This window comes from Crocuta crocuta, unplaced genomic scaffold (genome assembly GCF_008692635.1).
Source record: "Crocuta crocuta isolate KB4526 unplaced genomic scaffold, BGI_CrCroc_1.0 scaffold32, whole genome shotgun sequence".
Classification (NCBI taxonomy): domain Eukaryota; kingdom Metazoa; phylum Chordata; class Mammalia; order Carnivora; family Hyaenidae; genus Crocuta; species Crocuta crocuta.
Window position 1 is genome coordinate 9541901 of NW_027529424.1, and position 348 is coordinate 9542248.

Here is a 348-nt window from a genome sequence, read left to right on the forward strand (position 1 = left end):
CCGCCTGAGCAAAAGCCTGGACCGAGCGTGTATCATCGCACCGTCCGCGACCACCAAGCCGTCGTCCGACAGGCAGCTCAAGGGACGCGCCGCAAGAGTTGGGGACTTTCTGGCTCCGAAGGGGAAAGGGGAGTCCGGAAGCCCCCACANCTCGGCACCAGCGCCCGCAGCGCCCGACGGCCCCGGCGCCGCCGCGCTCCGCAGCCAAATGTCGCTCTTGCCACAGAAGCTCATAGAAGGGGACGGACACCGACTCGCGCCGCTGCCTGAGAGAACATGTCGATTACCTCAGGCGCTGAGGCGGGAAACCGGAAGTAAAACCCCTGGCCTCGGAACCGGAGAGGTTGG

At 66.3% G+C, this 348-nt stretch overlaps 1 protein-coding gene across 1 annotated transcript in view; it reads left to right on the plus strand.

Annotated features, from left to right (window-relative positions):
- Positions 1-348, plus strand: part of ASB13 (ankyrin repeat and SOCS box containing 13) — a 72029-nt gene that overhangs the window by 708 nt on the left and 70973 nt on the right. Inside the window, exon 2 of the mRNA XM_077758412.1 lies at positions 10-314. Within this exon, the coding sequence (XP_077614538.1) occupies positions 10-314 (305 nt within the window). The remainder of the gene's footprint in view (positions 1-9; positions 315-348) is intronic.